Source organism: Gouania willdenowi, chromosome 21 (genome assembly GCF_900634775.1).
Source record: "Gouania willdenowi chromosome 21, fGouWil2.1, whole genome shotgun sequence".
Classification (NCBI taxonomy): domain Eukaryota; kingdom Metazoa; phylum Chordata; class Actinopteri; order Blenniiformes; family Gobiesocidae; genus Gouania; species Gouania willdenowi.
The window spans coordinates 28,281,242-28,302,693 of NC_041064.1; the positions used below are offsets into that span (position 1 = coordinate 28,281,242).

Genomic DNA, 21,452 nt, shown 5'->3' on the forward strand with positions numbered 1-21,452 from the left:
CAGCTGTGTTTGTTTTACCTGTGAGGTAGTTTGACGTTGTATTGGGGGAAAAATCCAACTCGCCCGTTTGGATCTGGCTTTTTACAAAATGTGGAATAGCAAGGGAGCGAGTTAACAGAACTTTTTCAACTTTGGCACTCTGAATGAGTGATTTTTTTCATAATACTGACTCTTTAAGTTTCCAAACTTCCTCATTATTCAGGGAAAAGGGACCCAGCTGTGTTCCAGAGATGATGCTCATTCAGCATCTTAAAAGGACAAACGTAGGGTGCACATCAGCTGTGTGCACTGTGCGCTTTTGTTGGGCTCACTCAGTGCGTAATGCTGAGCTCTTCGTCTTTCTGACTTGGCATAAACCTGTTTAGGTGAACACTAGTATTGTGTTCTACATCTCCGATTGCAAACGTGGTGTGCCCTACTGTCCCCCAACTGGACTGCGCTGCGAAATCTACACCATGCCTGATTTTTAGGGACACTTAAACCACTGTGTTGATGATGCATTGCACTCAGCTGGTGGTCTAGTAACATAGTATACACTGTATCTACTGTGTATACAGTATACAGTGATTGTCATTAAGTGAAGAAGCAGACGTGATGGATGTCTCAAGGTGCTATTAAAGAGTCTTATTGATGTTTGGATAAAGGACCTGCGGTAGCACTCCGTCCTGCAGGGTGGATGTCTTACTCTGTTGCTGAAGCTACTCAGTCCCCACAGTCTGGTGTAGTGGGTAAGAGAGATTGTCCATGACAGCACCCAGTTCAGCTAATATCCACCTCTCACCCACCTCCTCTACTGAGTGCAGAGGAGATCTCAGAACAGAACACCGGTGTCACAGTCTGAGTTTACCTCTTTACTGACATTCTCTTACAATCTTAGTACGTGACTGCTACGTACTGTGATTTACCCGTGCAGGATTAGCCATGCACAGAGATAAATAAAGTATTCCTTTTCATATTGAGTTTTATTATAACCATGTTTTTTTAGGTAATTAACTATTCCTATTCGTATTGAGATTGCTGCATGACACGCTATTACTCAAGTTGTTGACTGAGATTGTCAGTCAGATTGCCAAACTAAGCTTGCCATGGAAAATTAGTGAAAAAAAGAATACATTTTTAAAAAGTATTTTCCAACATGTGCTTTCTTTTTATCCAAACACAACACATGTAATAATAGGTACTGCGGAGAATAAGTTATAAAACATATATTTTTTTATACAAACACATTGCTTTGAAATTAATTTTTTTATCTCAGCGCGGCGGAAGTAGCAAAATTCACAGCGATAATCGATTTCAGTACTTTGTAAACTCAGACCGTGACACCACCCTCGAGCGGTACAAATTGCTATTTGAGGCACAAATTGCGCTCAGCTAGCAAACTTTGTGGATGTGTTTGCACTGGCATATGATTTGAGCAAATTCTTTTGAGAATATGGTGCTAAAACAACATCGACTGCCAGGGCAGACGCTGCGCTATGAGCGATTGTGCTCATTTCTTTGTGGATGTGCAATCATTTTTTTTTTGTTATTGTAATTGACCATGACCAGCCCTTCTTGAGGAAGGGTAAGCTAAACTGTATTAGAATGAAAGCTATAAAAAGAGAGAGCAGTGTTACACCCTAGTGGGGGAGGAGAACAAGTGAGAGGGATTTGTGATATTACTATGATACATATTGTGCTGTAGGATCTACTGTACCAGTCTACTAAATTATGTTATTGTTCTTTGACAATAAACACATACAGTACAGCCAAAGGATTTGCAATTGTTTTTCACATTGTATTGCATTGTTGCGGCAAAGCAAATTTGTCTAGTTTTCCCTATTCTTCCATACATATTTTAACTTGCTAGAACTCTGCCAATTCTTAACTGATCCACACCATTCAAATGTCAAAATGTGCTGCTGCTTAGTGACAATGCTGGTATCTAATTTGTAAAATGTTAACTCTCTTACTTTTAATGTAATTTAAGGTTTTAATCAAATTGGGCTTCTTTTGCAAGCCTTAAGGCTGTTTTATGCTTGACTCATCCGCGAGGTCTGGACAGCTCTGCGCGTACAAATGACATAGCGTGGCTACAGAAATTATTCTATGCGGAAACATTTCGGCGTAGAACGCCTCCACATTTTTCTAACTACGCGGAAGAGCCACATGGAAAATCATGGCTGCCTTCAGCTTCTTCATATGTGTCCTCAGTCTCCTCATTTGTGGAACCACAGTCTCCTACTTTTAGTTGTGGTAAGTGTTTTATTTTTCCCCTATTGAACTTGAGTGATTTTTATGTTGTTCTTTACATATATCAGAGGTAGGCAACTTTTATCACAGCGGAGCCACAAAAATGCGTTTGATCGGAGAGTCACATCATCAACATTAATGTCAGCATTTAGAATGATGAGTGATATGAGCATTAATACAGGAAAGAACAAAGAGTTTTTAGTCATTTTGTGTGGTTTTTCTGTCATTCTGTGTATGTTGTCTTTGCTCATTAGGAGGCATTTTGTGCATTTGTTCTTTTGTGTATTTTTCCTGTAAAATAATTTTGTGTATTTCTGTTGTCTTGCTTTTTTGTTAGTGCTGTGGGTTTGCTGAGTTTTTTTTCTTGTTTTTTGGTGCACTTTTGTTGTCATTTTCTGTAATTTCATATTTTTTTCTGAGTCACTTTGTGTTTTACTGTTGTTGTTTCGTTCATTTTTCTGTTTTGTGTGTTTTTGGAGTATTTTCTGTGTTTCTCTGGTCTTTTAATGTATTTTCCTGCAATGTTGTAATTCCATTTTTTTTTTTCTTTTGCTCATGTTTTGTGTATTTTTCTATCATTTTGTACATTTACTTTGGGGGCTGCAATAAATTAAACCGAGGGCCGCAAGTGGCCTGACTTATGTACTTGTATTACGACCCCCTTGTTTTCTGCATGTGTGTTTATTATTTGGATAACATATATATATATATTTATTTATTAGTGTTGGTCCATTATTCTTATTGTTTCTTTATATGTCACTCAGTGCCTAATTACCCCTCTGGAATAAATACATTTTTTCTGATTCTGATCACTTCTGTCTTACTGCTCAGGTAAAAGGAGTGCCTCAAGGAGTGTGTCGCCCGGACCAGAGTTGAAGAAGGGAGATGCTGACCTGCTTGAAAATAGATTAGTAGATATTGAGAAAGTGAGAGCCACTGTTACAGCCACCATTAAGGACACAGCACACACAAGGTTTGGCTGTGTTGTTGCTGACATGCTGGAATCCATCCCAGCACACAAAGTTGAGGCAGTCAAACATACAATCTACCAAGTGCTGTATGAGAATATAGAATAGAGGTCACAAAGAAGTGTATTCTTTTTTAGCATATTTTATTTTTTTTGTTACAGTGTGTTGCAATAAAAACAGTTTTGTATTTTAAATTCACTGCAGTCCTGTATTTTCTTCATTCCTGTTCAGCATACCTTCTCTGATCTGGAAAAAACAGGAATATATATGCATACATGGGCCTGTACACAGTACAGACAGAAAAAGGGAAAAATATGTTGCAAGAAAGGAAATTGCACAATAAAAATAAAGAACATAGAATATATAAGTATACAACTCTATGAATACTATTAAAAAAATAATGTTTTGCCAATGTTCAGGTTATACACAGTACAGACAGAAAGAGAGAAAACCATGTTGGAAAAAAAAGATAAAAAAAACAAATTATGTTGTGTTAACACGTTTTTAACATGATCACCAATAGATATACAGTATACCTGGAAATTGGCGCATCAGGTTTTGTTGAAGAGGAAATGCAGCATCAGCCAAGAACACATGTGGTACAGGGACTGTAGTGTCTGGAAGGTTGGCTCCTATGATTTAAAGGAATGAGTCGACCACCTTTGCTTTCTTTTTTGTCTCAGTAGTAACAAACGACAACAAATTTTCTCCTTTTCGAGGAGAAATATGAGAAGTAGACGCACAGTCTAGCCGTCGCCGCCATGTTGTAAACAACGGCTACTTCTTCTACTGTGCTTTTGTACCGTGGTTGGCGTGTGTTTGTAATACACTGCTCCCTGCAGTTTGGTAGCGGAAGCCGCACGAAGTGTAAATGCAACATGCGTTGTTTCATGCGGATTCCGTGTGTCTCATTTCCGTGCAGCATGCGTCAAGCATAAAACAGCTTTTATAGTGCTTGATTAGGTCTGTTAGAGTGAGACAGCTGCTGCTCATGAACTTTGAGGAAAACTCCTGTTCCAGCTTTAATCCTGCAGCTAAAGCCAGAATGTATAGCTTAAAATGATGCTACAATCTTTATCGTTCTTAAAATTATACTTTTCGAGGGAATGCTTAGCATTCACCCCTTACATTCCTTCCACAAGTACAACTTTTACTGTGTGATCAGAGCCTCCTTCTACCTTCCTTTGTGCAATCATCATAAGGAACCTGCTTCAAATATTGCCCTGCACAATGTCTGTAAATTTAAATGCAATTAAATGTCTGTTTAATCATCAGTGACTTCTCAATGAGTGAAAGTAATACTGGTCATTATCTTTGTTTAACGCCTACAAATATCTAAGCTTTTGGTAATGTTTACAAACTTGTGTTCATTGACAATAAACAGACAGCCAAAGTAGTTGGCAATTATTCTTGGCATTCCCACTTGCATTGTCGTGGCAATGCAAATTCTTTTAGTTCTAGTTCTTGTCATGTATCTCGTTCCAATATTTATCCTTGATGAAAGTCATAACATAATGCAATTTCCCCCTGGGATTAATAAAGGAATTCTGATTTTGATTCTGATAAGCAGTACCACTTTCATCATCATTGTGTTTTGTCTATTTTGAACATTTTTATTGTTAAAAACCAATGTTTATGACACTACAATATGCATTATTAATGGGTTCTGACAAGACAAGACAACATTTTGTCAAACAGCTTTTGACTTCAGTATTAGACTAATGAAAGACAACATTGCCAACAGTGTGCCAGAAAAATCTTGGATTTGATTCCAACCACGTTTAGGTAATTTAATCACAAAATTACATGTTCTACCTGAGTGTGAGGACCAATCTTTGGCATGTGTTTGATAGATTGGGCTACCCGGTATCTGATTCTGATTAGAAACAGTGTTTGTAAATTATGTTTTTAAAAACTAACAAGCAAATCCTTTCTTACATTATATGTTCCCTAAGACTAACCTAATTACACACCTTGAATTTGATGTATTTAGTTTAAAATACATGTGGATAGCACACCAAGCATATATACTTACTACAGCCAACAATTTGTTATTTTTTGTATTTTTCCTTTTATTTGTTTGTCTGACTAAGAAAAATATTATTTTTACAAATGTTTTTCTTTTTTGTTCTCAACTAGGTCCTGGAGCACCCACTGTGATCTTGCACAGCCTTAACACCTCAAGTAAGTGAATTTACAATGAAGGAACTAACTGTTACTTAATGAAAGAAAAATAAAATGCTGTCATAATTGCTTCTTTTCATTTCATTAATAACTTTTAGAGTTGTTTTTTCCATTGTTAATGCTCAATGTCACGCAAGGCTGATTTGCGCTACATAATTCCAGAACTACATTATCCATCCAGTTAAAAAAATACACACAATTTTCCAGGTTATCAACTCAAGAAAGGCAGCAATATAATGCCTTCCAAATCAACAGGCTGTACAGTCATAGTGTTCAGTGGTCATTGCTGCTCCTTTGTTCTGCTCATTAATCTCAGATTTGACAATGTGGCTATTTTCTCTATGCAGAAAACAGCCACTCTAGTTACCTCAGTAGTTAGCCACTTGTTTCTGTTTTGATATCTCAGCTTTAAACAGGCCAAGAAGTCTGTTTTGAATCAAGGTTGTATGTGTAATTATTTAAAAGTTATTAACTTTAAGGACCTCTTAAGATATGATTTTTATTGCTAATGGATTATTTTTTTTGATATTTTAGCACTAATATAAGGATTATGTTAAAATCATACATTTACGTGGAAGAAATTGTTAATCAGATAATGCCAGCCAGCTAGCTGCATTTTTATTTTTATTTCATTTTTTTTACATAGAAACCAATGTTTTTTTTTTTTGTTGAGATTTCACAAAAAATCCAAAAGCCCTTTTTCCATCCATTCTTTTCTTTATTTCTTGTCTGCACTCACATTCCGTCTCTTGTTGTCTGTGACTGTGACTATTTCTTCCTCCAGGAGAAAGGAGCAAACAGCTGTGCTGCAAAAATAACTAGCAATTTGCTCTGGGTTGTTTGGACAGGCCCTCCATCTGCAGCTGGGAACTCAAAGCCCCCAGTGGTTTCTTAATGAGACATTTATTGAATCAGGCTTTTTTATTCGAAATGCAGAATGAATTCCATTTTATTTGGCTGCTTCCCACAGACAATCTGAATAACCACATATTCCTAAAACAGACAGTTGTTGGGACACTCAATTCCAAAGATTTTCAAGGCAATCTTAAAAAGCCTTTATTAAAGTTTGGGCTGTAGAAACATGAAAACATGTTTCAGCCAACATGGCCTTTGTCCGGGTTGTTTGGAGACATCTAGATTCAGATGGATCAAAACTGTGATTATAAAAGAATTTTGAGAAATAAAGCATTTTGTTTGTAGCTATTTAAGTTTTAAATTTTCTCTAAAGACCAAAGGACAACGTTAAAATAATGGCCATGGTCACCTAGCTTGAGCTGTTCATCATGTTCTCTTTTTGTTTCAGAAATTGATGACGCAACAGACCATTCAAAATTCAGGAACATGTTTAGTTGTTAAGTTTTCAGTGGTTTGTCTTCATCTTTACAGATTACTATATCCTTGAAAACAACTCTTTACTAAAGGCAGCCATGAAGTACAAAAGGATCCAGATCATCGACTTCAAAACTGTTCCAATTGAACATTTTGGTAAGAGGTATTCTATGAGTTAAAGAAGTATTCTATTTTTATTTTTTTTTACAACAAATCACATTTGGGCAGCTGTGATTACATCAACTTTTCTCTTATTTAGATTTGCCGTTGAAGATCTCTTACCCACCAGATTTCTCAGAGTCCCGTCACTATGGGCTACTTCTGATGGTGTATGTATTATTTTTGTTGATGGAAAAGAATGTATTTACAGTGGGGAAAATAAGTATTTGATACACTACCAATTTTGCAAGTTTTCCCACTTCAACTTTGAAAGAAAGAATGTAAAAATTTAAAAAAAAATCACAAAACACATTGTATGATTTTTAAATAATCAATTAGCATTTTATTGCAAAAAATAAGTATTTCATAACCTACCAACCACAGACCTGTTAGTTTTTCTTTAGGAAACCCTACCATTCTCCATTCATCACCTGTATTAACTGTACCAGTTTGAACTCAGTACCTGTAATAAAAGAGACCTGTCCACACAATCAATGAATCAGACTTCAACCACAACAACATGGGCAAGACCAAAGAGTTGTCTTAGGACACCAGAGACACAATTGTATACCTGCACAAGGCTGGGATGGGCTATAGGACAATCTGCAAGCAGCCTGGTGAGAAGAAACTCAAGACGACTGTCAGTCTAGCTCGGTCTGGGGCTGTATGCAAGATCTCACCCCTTTGGGTACAAATGATGATGAGAAAGGTGAGGGATCAGGCCAGAACTACACGGGGAGAACTGGTCAAGGATATGTATCGAGCTGGGACAACAATACTAAATGTTATGTCATGGGTTAAAATCCTGCATTGCACGCAAAATCCCCCTGCTTAAGCCGGCACATGTTCAGGCCCGTCTAAGGTTTGCCAGTGACCATCTGGATGATCCAAAGAAGTATAGGGAGAATGTCATGTGGTCAGATAAGACCAAAATAGAGCTTTTTGGTTTGAACTCCAGTCGCTGTGTTTGGAGGAAGAAGAATATGAGTACCACCCTGAGAACACCCTCCCAACCATGAAGCATGGGGGTAGAAACATCATACTTTGGAGTGCTTTTCTGCAAATGGGATAGGACGACTGCACTGTATTGAGGGGAGGATGGATGGAGCCATGTATTACAAGATTTTGGCCAAAAACCTCCTTCCATTGAAGATAAAATGTGGCTGGATCTTCCAGCATGACAATGCCCCAAAACACACTAAAGAGGGACTTTGTAAGAAGCATTTCAAGGTCCTCGAGTGGCCTAGCCAGTCTCCAGACCTCAACCCAATACAAAATCTTTGGAGGAAGCGGAAACTCTGTGTTGCCCATTTCTGTCTGGAGTGGACTCTTGGGTCAAAATTACTACCGGAGTGTGTGCAAACTTGGTGAAGAACAACAGGAAACATCTGACATCTGTAATTGTTAAGAAAGGTTTCTTAACTAAATATTAAGTTCCATTTTTCTATTGTATCAAATACTTATTTTATACAATGAAATGAAAATGAATTATTTGAAAATCATACAATGTTTTTGGAAGTGGGAAAACTTGCAAAATCTGCAGTGTATCAAAGACTTATTTTCCGTACTCTGAATTTGGAAAAATTGGGCAAGTGAAACATATGACTGATGGATGATCTTATAACCTTGGCAGCTGTTAATTAGGCATGTAAACATGTCCTCATTTATCTTCTAGAGACAGCTAAACTGTAACTTTTATTGGATACTCCCAGTCTTCAATGATCAGTATTACAATTGAAAGAAGTCATGGAAACAGAGTATCACCACAGTATTAATCAGGTAGTCATAATAGTACAGCTGATCAGTGTACAGTTATTTGTGGACATATTGAGCCTAGTCTGAAATGAATGTGGTTATTAAGCAGTTGATACAGTTGCATATAAGTTAAGTGAGACCATGTTTAGTCAATTACAGCCCACTATTACAGCCCTCAGCCATAGACTCTTATTAACATCTACCTCACAAACACCCCACTAACAGCTGCTTGAGTGTAGAGTCAGTGACCAGGATATTGTACTGTACTATTGTAATTTGTTGCCAGTTACAGATTCTAGTTCCTCTGAACAGGGTTCTTTGTGTATTGTGTTTTACAAAAGACATCATACATCAGCATATGAGCAGAGGTAAACCTGTTAATAGTCAGAAAGCTAACTTTGAGCTAACAAACTGCAGAATCATCTCGACTCCTTAGACAATATTTTATCTGGAAAAATGCCTCATTTTTCAATGATTAAAGATTTAATATGTTATTTTATAACAGCATGCAGTTACAGTAAGATAACTACTTTGGATGAACATGAGAGAAAATGAAACTTTGATATATAAATCAAGCCATTTAAAGAACATATCAGCATTATTTGCAACATAACAGGATAAAACAAAGAAAACTCTGAGCTCGTGACTCAGGGGTCTGTTTGAGTCCAATTTGATGAATTTCCAAAAGTGGACCTTCTCTCAATTGATCTACTGATGAAGATTTTAAGCAGGGTCACTCAGCTAAATAGGGAGGGAGGCTGATTGCCGAACAGAAGGGAACTAATCAATCAACAGCACAAGCACACTGATGAGGGGGCTGGAGACATGAGCAGGACACCTGGTAAAACAAAGACACAACAAACATCAGCTATGAACCTAAACAACTGACAAGCAGACAAACTAGGTCCAACTGCCTCTTCTTAAGAAGGGCCACAAAGGGCTGTAAACAAACATAATTCTGGCAACGAGAAGACTATAGGTGAAGCTGGCAGCATGGAGGGCTTGGGCTGGATAGACAAGGTAGATGAGGGATCTGACAGGGAGCTCTGGCAAGGAGGTTGGGCTGGTGCAGGTAAACGGCAAGTGGGACTGAATCTGGAACCTCTGGGTGTTTTGGGACACGGACATGTAACAGCACCACTAGTTGCGCAGAAACAGGTACCTGCCAAAGCACAGGGACTACCGGGCCCAATTCTGGCACCCCCAGGTGCCACAGACTACCCGGGCCGGTTTTGGCTCCTCGGCTGAAGGCGGGTTGATGGAGGCTCGACAGCGGAAGAATTAGGCTGGGTGCCAGTGGGCCCTGAAGAATAAGGCAGGGAGCCAGCTAAAGCTAGGGAGCTATATAGCCTAAAGAACTAGCCCTAAGATGCTAGGACCACTAGTAAAATAGAGGGCGCTAACTAAATATACTTCTAAATACTAAATATACTGCTTTTAAACTGTTTAAATGAGACATTTCATACCTTTAAATCCTTCCTTTTTAAATATAAATCATACAGTTGTGGTCTATATAAAGCGGAACTGCAATGCTTGGTTCTGAATTCCTCATTATTATAGCTCCGCAGGCCCCTTTTCTACCCCTTTTTTGATGTGCTTCTGAGAGCAACTCGTTTTGGTGCTGTCTCTTTAAATGCAAATGAGACCCTTCATACCCCGCCCCCTCTCCAGGTTGCAGAGGTGACACTCGGTTCAACTCCACCCTGTTCGGCCATTTTTGTAGTTTGATAGAAGAGATACGATTGTCTAGCGGCACAGAAACTTTTTATTCACACATTATTTACAAAATGTCAACAACGGAAGACTTGTCCATCCAGCCTTACATGTTCGAGCCAGAGTCGGACCCGGCAGAGCGAGATGAAAATGAAGATGATGAACCTGCAGAACAACGTATTCATATGGATGTTAACAAGTGAGCTAACGCTAGTGCCGAGCTAACGCTAGCGCCAAGCTAACGTCACGAAATGCATCATTTAATGCAGTCTTTTCGGAAACAAAAACGGCAAAATGAAATGACTAATGAAAACTTTAGACTTAAATTAAATCACGTAGGCCATATCATCAAGGATCTAAAACGAGCACACAGCGCTAACATATGAAGACGGTGCAACTGCTAATGCTAACAAAGCAATGACAGGGACGTCTTATAACACTTTTTAGCGTTATTTACAGCTTACCGAAGTGCTCTGTTTGTCGTCTCCAAAGATAGAAGGAATTGAACCCTCAATCAGACAAAGTCTTTCGGCAAATCCTTCTCTATACTGGCGGAGGTTGCAGAAGCAGTCATCCTTGAAGTGCTGCGCACACACAAAAATGAACTTACCCACAGATGTGGGTACATTTCTGTGAAAAATAAAACTCAACCAGGCACTTTGAAAAGGTTCTGATGCTGGGAAACGTGTGGGTTACTACATCCAACAACCGAACATATTGACTTAGTAGTTCCGCTGCAAATACTGTGATGTTATTGTTCAAAAAACGTAATAGAGAATAGAAAACAGAATATAAACATATCAACGGAGCACCTGAAGAGACTAATTTAAACTTTTCTGTACTTTTAAACACTAAATATACAAGAAAATCCATTTAAGGGCTAAAAAAGTGGATTTAGCATGATATGTCCCCTTTAAATATTTTTCCTAATTTTAATTTTGCACTGTTTAGACCTATGATTTTATAATCTTTATCTGAATGTTTAACTTTTAATCCTATCTATAGAGCACCTTGAGTTATATATATATATATATACAGTATATATAGTCCACCTGCTGCTCTATTGAACTACCAACTCCAATTCAACTGTGTGTCCACTTTGCTCTCCTACATTTTCCATGTCTCTCAACAGGTAAGGAAATAGTCTCACCACTGCAACGGGATTATTAAACTGGCACAGCCACTGAACATCTCTGTAAACTGAATGTTCAAAAACGAGCTTTGGATATCGTAGGAAAAGTGAAAGCATGCACAGCTTTAACAGCTCAGGATGAATGCATCATGTGAGTTGAGGAAAATTGCGCGGAAGCGACTGACTGTAAAAGTCATACATCTGTTGAATATTTGTTTTTGTTTTCTATGCCTAAATCTTCACAGTGGGAAGAGCTTACAAAAAGTATAGTAAGATTTAATGTAATAATAAATGGCATAAAGTTGTTAAATCACCACATTAGGTTTGTTCAGGCTGATGGCGAAGCTCATAAAAGAAGAACTGACACAAAGTGAGAGAGAGTGAGCGCTGCAACAGACTGGATACAGTAAAAGTCAGCAAGTTTGTAATAGAAGGAAGCAATAAACAGCATAGGGCTGCCAAATCACCACTTTCGGTTTGTTCAGGAGCAATCACGTTCAAAGTGCCACTACTTGGATGAAAATGTACTTAAGTACTATTTCCACCTATGCAAAGGTTACAATGTGCGCTGATGAATGTTGCAGGGCATCTACTAACCTGACCTACTAACTAACTTCTGTCAGGCACGCAATTTAACTTGAAACTGTTTGTGGTGCCTCTTTTTGCGCATATGCACTTTTCACAGGCAGGAAGTAAATGCCACAGCTTTACGCTCAGTGATGGCTGCAGTCAATGTTGGAAAGAAAACAAAGAGACCAATGGCGATGAGCATAGTATAGTATTTTAATAAGAGAAGAATGGCACTTGCTGCTCCATTGCACCTCCTATTCAATGGCTTTTGCCCCCTCAGCTGTCGAACATTTTACAGCAAAATTGCTCATTTAAGTAGGACGGTGTCAACCACGTCTGCGCATCAGTTTGAACTGATTTTTAGTAGATGAGGCACAGCAGGTAAGGAAATAGCGCATCCAAAGTATTTAAGCACGTAAGAGATTTTGCGCCCTTTATTTGAGATCATAGGAACCCCTAAATTTATATGTGAAAAATATTTTTGTCACTCATGGTCTGAATAAGTCTTACACGTTGTCCATGTCTGTATCAATTAAAATATTGTAATGACAAGACTTGAGTCGTTTTCCCAGTTCTCTTTTGCTTTAATTTAGGCACTTAAGATGCAGCTACTATTGGCCGTAGCTGACGCCAAAACAGAACATACTCGGTGTAAAGGAAAGCGGTTTCTCCTTGAACACCCAAGAGTTACCAAGCCAATCCCTCGGCTTAACACATACAGTATAATCAAACATCAGCATTGGCTAAGGGATGATTGACACACTGTAAATGGTGATGATGCATTCAAGACCAGGATTGCTCTGAAAATCATGAGTTTATTTAAGGGTTTGACTCTGTTAAAAACCAACAAAGCTCTCTGATTCCTACAACTGGCTGCTGACCAAAACACCCTTTGTCTGTATTTCCAATGAAATTTATGTAAAAGGCAGAAACGCATTGTCAATGAACACCAAAACATTTCCTGATGCTGATTACTTGTCTTCTCTTTAGTGACTGCGCCCCCGGTGGTCAGGCTGTCAGTGACTGCTTTTCTCTTGGGTGGGAATCTGTCCTGGTCAGTTCGGATAGCGTCATCATTGCTCATCTTGACGGTCGGGGCAGTGGCTTCCAGGGTCAAAGAGTCCTGCACGAGGTTCACCAGAAACTGGGAACGGTTGATGTTCAGGACCAGCTTGCTGCAGTAGAGTATGTTACATTTCATTTATACAGTTTTTACAATCGTGCATGCAAGTAATCCATTCAAATAGTATTTTCCATCTTTGGAAAAATTGTTTTATCCTTTGTTGGATTGGAATACAAAATATAATGTTCGGTCTGGATGTGATTTCCCACTTTGATCAACAGTTTAAGCTATTGCCTTCACCCAGTTGGTGTTGCCAACTAATTATTGCAATTCCATTTTTTATTTAGTATGACTGATATAATTTATCATTACACATCACTGCAAAAAATAACCCACTTAATTTTTTTAAGAAGATATTTCCAAATTTGACATCAAAAAGGAAAAAGAAATATAGCGTGTCCACCAATGTCCACCATAAAACAATAGCAACAATGGCAGAAAACATGTAAAGTGTGCAATTCAGTGTAATCAACAACCAGTTTTGTCAGAAACTGATATAACAAAGGTGCAATTACAAAAAATTCGACAAGTTATATATATATATATATATAACATGAACTTAAAAGGTAAAGTTCAAGACAATAGTGTGTTATACATTGGGCCATTTCGGATATCATACACTAATAAACTTTACAATTCACAACTTTTTAACCTCACTTAGCTTTTTATAATGTGTTTTTATAATCTTTGTTTTTCAGATACATGAGCAAATTTCCTTACATTGATCGAACACGGATAGGAGTTTTTGGAAAGGTGAGTTTGATCTTCTTCCCTCTGGGCAGGGATACAAGCTCTCAAGGGATTAAAGTACTAAATACAAAGGTTTTTATCCCTACTGCAATTGAAATCTGCACTTGGCACTTTAGCAACAATAATAATGATCTGCCTGCACTGCACTCTTTTTACTCATTTAATTGATGGTTATGTTTGTTGTGGGATTATGATTGTTGTATGTTGTTTGTCACCCTTCACTGCAAAACCAATTTCCCCATGACGGAATATAAAATGATTTACCTGCAATCTGTTCTTGTTACTGTCCTGCAAATAGGGAGCGGTAAGATAAAAGCCAGATAAAATAAGGCAGGATTTCAATGAAAACAGCTCCCCGTAATCTGGGCTACCCAGTTCTATGAGTAATATGAGTGAGATGTCTCACTATGGTATGTGACCTCTGTCTACATTTCTCAGAAGCATTCTATTTCACTATGCCAATCCTGATTAGCCGTTGAAGCGCGACAGTCCCTCCCACCTCCTATAAAAAGAGGACACGGACAGGTGCGCACCATTCAAAAGGGCAAACCTTTTCTCCTCGTTCAAGAAATAAGGGCAGTCTTCTTTCTCGAATGAAGACTGCCTTCGTTTGGCCTCTCGATTTCAATGCAAGGCCGAACGGGAGTACGCGTATTTGTAGCATATCCCCGGAAAGCAAACCGTAGGTACTTTCTGTGAGGGGGATATTGTCATGTTCTTTTGGTTAAGTTTAGTTATTCTGTGTCTTTGTTTATTTTGAGTCTAGTCTTGTGTTAACTCTTGTCTGTGTTTCAGGGATTCCTGCTTGTGGCTCCACCCCCCAGTGATGTCTGTGTGCTTGGTTGGTGATTGATTAGGTCCCTCATGTTTTCACCCAGGTGTGGCCCATTCCTAATCAGGCCTCCTCCACTATTTAAATGTGTGCTTGGTCACAGTGTGGTTGCTGGTTCGTTGTATGATGTCAGGTTCGTTGTCTCCCTCTTCGTTTTCAACTGTGTCTGGTCTTGCTCCCTGTTCCTGCTCCCTCCTGTTTTGGATTTAAGTTTTGTTTTAAGAGGAATAAACATGGACTGGTTCCAAGAAAGATATGCCTCTATCCTGCCTCCATCTCTCCTTGCATTTGGGTCCACACCCACACCGGACCGTGACAGATATATTGGAACGTGGAAATATGCATCCTTGAGGTTGACAGATGTGAACCAGTCACTCTGTCACACCAGAAGGGAGGAATGCATAAGCATCCTGAAGGTGTATTTCCTGAGCCCCCTGCTCAGGGCCCATGAATTCAGGAAAAGACACATTCCAGTCCCCGTTTGGTGACCAGAAAGTACCTGGCATAAAGTACCTGGCATAGAACCCCTCCCGGCACTGAGCGCAGGGACTCCAGAGATTGCCCCTTTGTGTAACATAGAGGCGATCTCCTCTTGTAACACACGGGCCGAATCTCCTTGAGCCTGTGACTGTATTATGCCGGCGAATCATGGGGAACAGATGCAAACTGCAGCCTGTATCCCTTTGATATCATCTATAACACCCAGGGCAGGGTCACGAGTGCCTGTCTATGCTCAGGGAAGAAGATATCTCAGCGGGCCGTATGTGACAAGAGGTCCCCCCTGCAGAGCGGTGGAGCCCCCTGTCGGCGGCTGACCGTCCATCAACAGAGGTGCCGCTCGCTCCGGGGGACAAAGTGATGACGGGAGAACTGCCACACTCAACCAGGAGGGGGCCAAGGCCTCCCTCTGGGTGGGCACAACGGGTCCCGCCACCACTCTGCTTATTGTGGCAGATTTTGCTTACACATGATTGGCATAGTAAAACCTGCTTCTGAGGAATGTAGACAGAGGTCACACCCCATAGTGAGATATCTCATGAAATATTATGAAATAGAACTATAAAAAATGATTTAAACGGTTGTAGACCGGTTTCAATGCAAAGTTCATAGTTTCTAAGTACATTTGGAATCTTTCATTCATAGGAGTGCGGACAGGCCGCCAGGAGTCCGCTCCGCGGATGCCCGCCCAAGTATGTTTGAGCCTTAAGCGTTTGTCTATATTGCCTTAGCCATGGACCAACTCTGGGTTATACTCATCCTTTCCTTAAGGTGGTTTTGTTTGTATACTTTGCCCCGTAACCCTCATGTGAAGTTTAGCTAATAGGCCTAAGACTAATCTTACCTAAGTATTTGACATAATTTTATAGAAATTGACTAACATCTTCCATAGACAACCTTCAATTTAGATAAATGTAGCTTTACAACTGAAATGCTGAAAATAAAGTTTGAAGAGGAAAAGTGGATTTTTTGTCAGCTCTGAGAAACCCACAAAGAGAAAAACAATGACATATTCCATGTTGTTAAAGTAAAATGGCCACCAAAGGTGACCAAGGCAAAATTTCGAGGGGGTCCCTATCCAGAGTAGTTCAGAATACATTAGTCAACATGTGTACCAATGTTGGTGCTTTCATGAAAAGTTGAAAAATTGGTTTGCTATGCTGGAGTACTGTAAGACATAGATTCAAGATGATGTGGTCGATAAATGTATACTTGCTGTTACCCCATGTAACTTTGATTTTTGTCGATTTGTTTTTGGTTACTCTTGACTTGATTGCAGTAGTTGATGGATTTGACACTTTGTTTGTTTCCTCAGGGTTATGGAGCCTACTTAACATTAATGATGCTAAAGTCAACTGACAACCTGTTTAAATGTGCATGTGCAATGTCACCAGTGACAGACTGGAAACTCTACGGTAAGTGCATGTCATCACTCAAATATTTTTCAACAGTCATACTCAATTTTAAGATTATGTTGCACAAACACACAGAGATTATGGATATCTTACTATCCCCAGCAGTGTTATTTACCAACCCGAGGTTCTCACTCTGGTCTCTGAGGGCAGTGATCCTGTGGTGATGCAGTGTAGAAACAAGACTGATGTAGCTGTAAAAACTTCGCACAAAAAGTAAAGAAATATGTGATTGGCAGATTATTTATATTAGTGTTTGGAAGAACTCTACACAGCCACAACAAATTGGCCTCTCCACCTCATACTGGTCACCCCCCTGGTCAAACCCGCATTTGACACAAGTCAGGTTGTGTTGGACACAGGCATTAACAGCACGCCCGAGCTGATCCAACAAGTGTTCATTCAATTATGTTGAGGTCAGGACAGCAAGCTTGCCATTCCATCTTCTTCACTCTCAATTTATGGAAGCAGGCTGATAAACCCTGCTCTGTGAGGGCAAGCGGTGTAATTTTTTACAATCAAGTCTGTGGAGATATGAGATTGCCACTGGTTACAAATCTCATCTTCATATGATGATGGGTTTATTTGTCATTGCACATGTTACAAAGCAACAGAGCAATGAAATTACATTTCTGTTTCATCCCGTCCAAGAAAACAAGAAAAGACAATCACACATAACATTTATAACATGGAAGCACAAGAGCGGGAGAACTGTGGTTCGCCACAAGGGCGGCGCCACAAGGACAGCGCCACTTTTTTTTAGATGAGAAATAGGATCTTAACAATAGGTAAGAAGAAGAGGTAAAAAAAAGGCAAAAACCAAACTAGGACTATTGAAGAGAGGGGCAGAGTTTGGGATCATGAAAAAACTCTTCAGCAACATTGCGACAAGAACCAACAAACAATCAACACAACAGCACGTTAGCACAGGGAATTGGTCTTTAGGATGGGTAGCTCGCAGATCAGCCACAGTATGGCACTGCCCTTACTACTGACCAACCACTGAGAGGGAGGAGAGGTTGGAGCCAGAGGAGACGGTGACAAAGACAGGATATGTATTGATGTAGGAGGAATTAAAGTGTTCGTTGAGATAAGCCTGTTTACTCAGACTCTGCTGCTGACTCTCACACAGTGTGTCTCCGTAGAGATGACCTCAAGAGTTCATTGGCAGAGCCGTGTCCAGATGTACTTGGAAAGTGAGGGAGAGGTCAGAGCGTCGAATCAACAGCCATCATTGGAGAGTTTGGAAAAAATAAAAAAAACCTTGGCAGGCTGTTAATTCAGGGCGGCTCGAATGAGATAGGAGACGGGATTTTCAGATGTGCTAGCCATAACATGACTGCTGGTCATTCAATCAGTAATCCAATAGTGTGAAACAAACTATCCACTCCTCTTAAAGTTCCATGGTGGAATCCATCTGAGAGTTTCTGAGAGAGTTCGGAAAGTTTGGCTCCTTTCAAATAATGCTGCCAATGTAACCCAATTTTCAGGAAAATGCCAGATCCAATCAGTAGAAGACCCGATTTCATAAATTGTGGTGGACGCCTTCCATGTCCTCAGGACTTGTGGACTCTTCCATTGCCCGTCCAGTAGAGAAAATTATATTGAGATTTCCGCTTTGATGACAAGCTTGGTTTTTCCAGTGAGGGAAAAGCCACCCCACACCATCACACTGCCTTTACTGCCTGACATTGGCAGAGAAGATTGGACATGGGTGAAAGCCAAACAATGAGCTTGGCTGCTCATCCATAACTGCATATAACAGATTTTTTGGCCAGAAGCATTGTTAAAACAAAGAAACATTTCCCAAACACAAATGTCCTTACTTTTTGTGCTGACTTTTTTTAATGTAACGAAGATAAACCATCAGAAGCTGGAAATGTACCGAGCAATCTGTAAAGATTTTGAACACACTTGGCACCACACACTAACTGGTGACAGCAAAACATTTGTTAATTACTACACTGAACAGGATGATGAGACATCAAGCCATTTTTTTAACTAACTTTTTGAACTTTATGCATCATTCTGATTTGCCAGTACTTGGGTAGTGATTGAATGACTGTGTTTTATTTTGGTTTTGTACATGGTGTTGGTGTGTAAGCCTACATGCAGAGCTCTTCGAGTAAAAGTCACAGTGCATATGTGGTGCATGGCTTATTGACTTACTATTGCATTATCACATCATTGGTATGTAATTAAACCTGCTCAAATTGCTCAACACCACAAAACCAACCCTCTCCAGTAATAATACAAATTTCTGTAAACAAGTTATGATCACTGTGAATTTATTATTCATTATTTATTCATTTTCACTGTGAGAATAATGATAGGTCAAGCACAATTTCTGTAAATGTAAATTTTCTGTGCATGCTTTCACTGTTAATGGCTCTTTGCCTGGAAAAGACTGAGACTCTTAGTAGGTATGGTGTAGAAGGTAAGACATTTGTCACTGGTTTTACCCAAGGACATCTAGGGTGAAAAGGCATAGTCAGATTTCATATTTCAAGCAACAGACTGAAACACTTAATCAGCTGAAATGAACATGAACCTTGTCTTTAAGTTTTTGAAATGAAAAAAATATATTTGACTCTTTGCCAAGTTGTTTCGTTATTTCCTTTGCTGCAATCGTCTCATGTATCCTGAATCCATGAAAGACAGAACATCAGCCTTGCACTTGAACCTAACTGTGGCTGATGCACTGCCTGCTACGAATCTTTCATTTTTCATTTGCACAGCTTCAGCATTCTCCGAGCGGTACCTTGGCATACCATTATGGGACGACAGCAGATATCAGGTGTGTGTTTCTTTTTGCCTCCTTACCTTTTTCCTGTTGATCTTTGAATGTAAAACAACACCAGTTGAGCTTCACCAGTTACCCAGTGTCTGTCATTATCAAAGTCAAATACAGTCATGCTTTGCTTCTCCTTGTGGTTTTTTTCATGTTCTGTGCGATTTTTGTTACTAATCTCTCTTTGTCACTCTTTTCACTGGTGTCTTATCAGGGAAAGTTTTTTCAAAGCCAGTGTCATTCATGTACATTGACTTTGAAATGTACATGATGAATTTTCCTTCCTTTGTTGGAGAGAAGAAGTAAAGAGGAATTGTGGGAGAACACCCTGGCTTCATTTGTAAAGCTCAGCTAAACTTGATTTTTAAATAAGTTGTGGTCAGGGAGTAGGCAAGGAATTCTACAGATTATTCAGGGGGTCCATTTATTAGTGAAAGATCCTTGCAAAGTCAGCCTAAACGCCAAATACACAGCTGGGAATCTGTTTTTCTTTAAGTTATAATAATCAATCATTTTTCAACTCAACTCAACTCACATTTAAACCAACCAGAAGTGACCAAAGTGCTGTTGTGCTACCAAAGCAGCACAACTGACAAAAATGACACAACTAAGACATAGTACTAAGATACATAAACACATATAATGAAGTGAAAAAAATAAATAAATAACTTGGTCAAAATTTTGCCAGATGTCCATTCAACTTATTTTTAAGATATTATGATCATATAAAATATTTACTTGAGCCTTTTTAAACTATGGAAAACTAAATCTTGTAATCAATGTATAATTATTTTGATTCAGAAAACCAATATATAACAATTTTCAGACATGCTGACAATGCTTCTTCTTCTGTTTAACTGTGGCACGGGGGCCCTCAAAAATATGTAGCGCCACTGTAAACAGGAAGTGCACTGCAGCTAGCAAAGTAACGGACAAATTCACCATACTGTAAAAAATATTGCGTTACAGTACTAGTTACTGTCAAAAGTAACGTTGACTAATATTCCTGTTATTATTTACAGTGTTGGTGTGATGCACAGGCTTGAGTGTGATTCTGGAGTCATTTTGTGTATTTTTTTTAGTGTAGTTTTGTGCATTTCATTTAGTGTAGTTTTGTGCATTTCATTTAGTGTAGTTTTTTGTATAAATATTTAGTTTTGTGTATATTGAGTCATTTTCATATTTTTGTTGGCGTTTGGTGTATTTTCTGTAATATATGTTTTTTGTTTGTTTTATGTCATTTGTGCATTTTTTGTGCAATTATTGTTTTTTGTTGCATTTGTAGTGTGATTCTGGATTCATTCGTCTTTTGCATTTCTGTTGTATTTTGTGTATTTTTTGTATAAATATTTAGTTTGGTGTATTTTGAGTCATTTTCATATTTTTGTTGTCGTTTGGTGTGTGTGTTGGGGGGGGGGGGGGGGGGGGTGAATCCTAATTCTAAATTCATGCGCACCAGTCCAGACACGCGTACCTGCCTAACTTTCACTGAACTTGTCTATTTTCAGTAGTTAGGTGTAGTGGCAGGTGTAAGCTGCAGTAATCAGGTGACCTTCACTATGTAGCACCGTCTAACGTAACATGTAAACACTACAGTCACTACCACCCTATGGACGGGTGTCGTGACACAGACTGTAACCGGACTAAATGGTGGTCCGTTATACACTCAACACTCACATACCTGCACGTATGTCACATAGACTGTGATCGATAGTGAAGCGCACCTGATCGACGTGTGTGTGTGAGACTCTCTACCTGGGACTCTTTTTTTTTTTTACAGTGAGGGTGAGATGTGAAGTTGTAGAATATATTGTGCTTATTATGTTGTGTAATCAAGCCAGTATAGTGACAAGTGTGAAGCTTAGCTATAATGGTGGTGGCTGTGGACAGGGGGAATGAGTGAGTGGTAGTACCTAAAGGTATTTGGGATTAACGTGTCTAAAGTTAAGCCCAGTATTTTTTTTTAATCGGGGCTTTCGCCTTTAATTGGCCTTGTAATGTTTT

At 39.1% G+C, this 21,452-nt stretch overlaps 1 protein-coding gene across 3 annotated transcripts in view; it reads left to right on the forward strand.

Moving 5' to 3' along the window:
• Positions 1-21,452, forward strand: part of dpp10 (dipeptidyl peptidase like 10) — a 185,359-nt gene that overhangs the window by 157,460 nt on the left and 6,447 nt on the right. For all 3 annotated transcript variants that reach the window (XM_028436497.1, XM_028436499.1, XM_028436498.1), the window contains 7 exons: positions 5,340-5,384; positions 6,771-6,869; positions 6,973-7,042; positions 13,033-13,227; positions 13,864-13,918; positions 16,561-16,660; positions 19,396-19,454. In XM_028436497.1, the coding sequence (XP_028292298.1) occupies positions 5,340-5,384; positions 6,771-6,869; positions 6,973-7,042; positions 13,033-13,227; positions 13,864-13,918; positions 16,561-16,660; positions 19,396-19,454 (623 nt within the window). The remainder of the gene's footprint in view (positions 1-5,339; positions 5,385-6,770; positions 6,870-6,972; positions 7,043-13,032; positions 13,228-13,863; positions 13,919-16,560; positions 16,661-19,395; positions 19,455-21,452) is intronic.